Source organism: Colletotrichum graminicola (genome assembly GCF_000149035.1).
Source record: "Colletotrichum graminicola M1.001 genomic scaffold supercont1.35, whole genome shotgun sequence".
In the NCBI taxonomy this organism is placed as follows: Eukaryota; Fungi; Ascomycota; class Sordariomycetes; order Glomerellales; family Glomerellaceae; genus Colletotrichum; species Colletotrichum graminicola.
Window position 1 is genome coordinate 396,708 of NW_007361039.1, and position 1,042 is coordinate 397,749.

The 1,042-nt window shown below is 56.0% G+C and overlaps 1 protein-coding gene across 1 annotated transcript; it reads right to left on the reverse strand.

Annotated features, from left to right (window-relative positions):
* Nucleotides 1-285: 285 nt before the first annotated feature.
* Nucleotides 286-633, reverse strand: GLRG_08038 (uncharacterized protein; the record flags this gene model as incomplete). The annotated part of the gene is made up of 2 exons (XM_008098723.1): nucleotides 286-490; nucleotides 560-633. 2 exons carry the CDS (start codon nucleotides 631-633, stop codon nucleotides 286-288), a joined length of 279 nt encoding a protein of 92 aa, XP_008096914.1.
* Between the last annotated feature and the right edge of the window lie 409 nt (nucleotides 634-1,042).

Here is a 1,042-nt window from a genome sequence, read left to right on the forward strand (position 1 = left end):
GTAACGACGACCGGCACCCAAGAGGAAAGTGGTCTACGGCACGGTTTGCTTGTTCTGGGCCAGTCCCTTGCAGCCGGGTTGTACAGCCGGGTCGTACAACCTACAGAGAGCTTGGGTTCGTGCTCGCCGGTTTTTTTCGTGGCCGATCACGATGAGACGGAGTGAGACGCGCGTACCTCGTCTGGTTCGCCCCGTCCAATGACCGTTGGATCGAGAATGCTTTTCTGTTCGAGCCATCTTGCTTGCACTCCAGGGGGGGCCCTATCCTATAGGCTATAATCTCAGCTAGCTATTGATAAGTCGGGCGTTGCGCCTCACCGGGTGCGTCTCCGCAAAGTGGCCACCAGGCTTGAGAGTCAAAGTGTGGCTTGGCCGCGCTTCCGAGCCGCCATCAACCAGGACACGCCGGACGCCTTGGACATCACCCGCTTCGAGCTTCGGCCAGGTGACTTCGGGGCTAAGGCATGCAGCCATTCTCACGGCTCGTACACTACGCCGTCGTCGTCGTCGTCGTCGTCGGACCCCAGATCCTTGCCATCTCCGGGCCGCCGTTGCTTACTCTCTCTTCTGCAGCCAGCTTTTCGGGAAGTAAGTCGCCTCGCCCACTAGTATGCCCTCAGTTGGCATTGGCATGGCCGAAGCCGCAGTTATCCAATGGAACGCCCACGACGGCACATGCAAGAAAAAAAGGGACCCAGCACAGGCTAGGCTGCCAGAGCTAGAGGACGTGACTAGGCACTGTGAATGCTGATCAGGAAGTAATCAATCGCTCGATCAAATAGCGGTGAGATTTTCCCATCTCGTGGTTTTTGTTATTCCCGCTTCAACTTTTTTTTTTTTTTTTGCCTTGCTTGAGAGGAGGCGTGTCTTCTGTAAAGAGCCTTATTGGTTTTGCCAAGTGTCACAAGTTGCTGCCCAGGCCGGGCCGACTGGGCTTGTCTCCAGATCTACAGAGATAGAGTTTCGTTCGTATGCCGGTGCCGGTGTGGGAATTCACGACAAAGTCCCCCGTCCCCCACTCTCACCCGCTTTTTTCCCATTT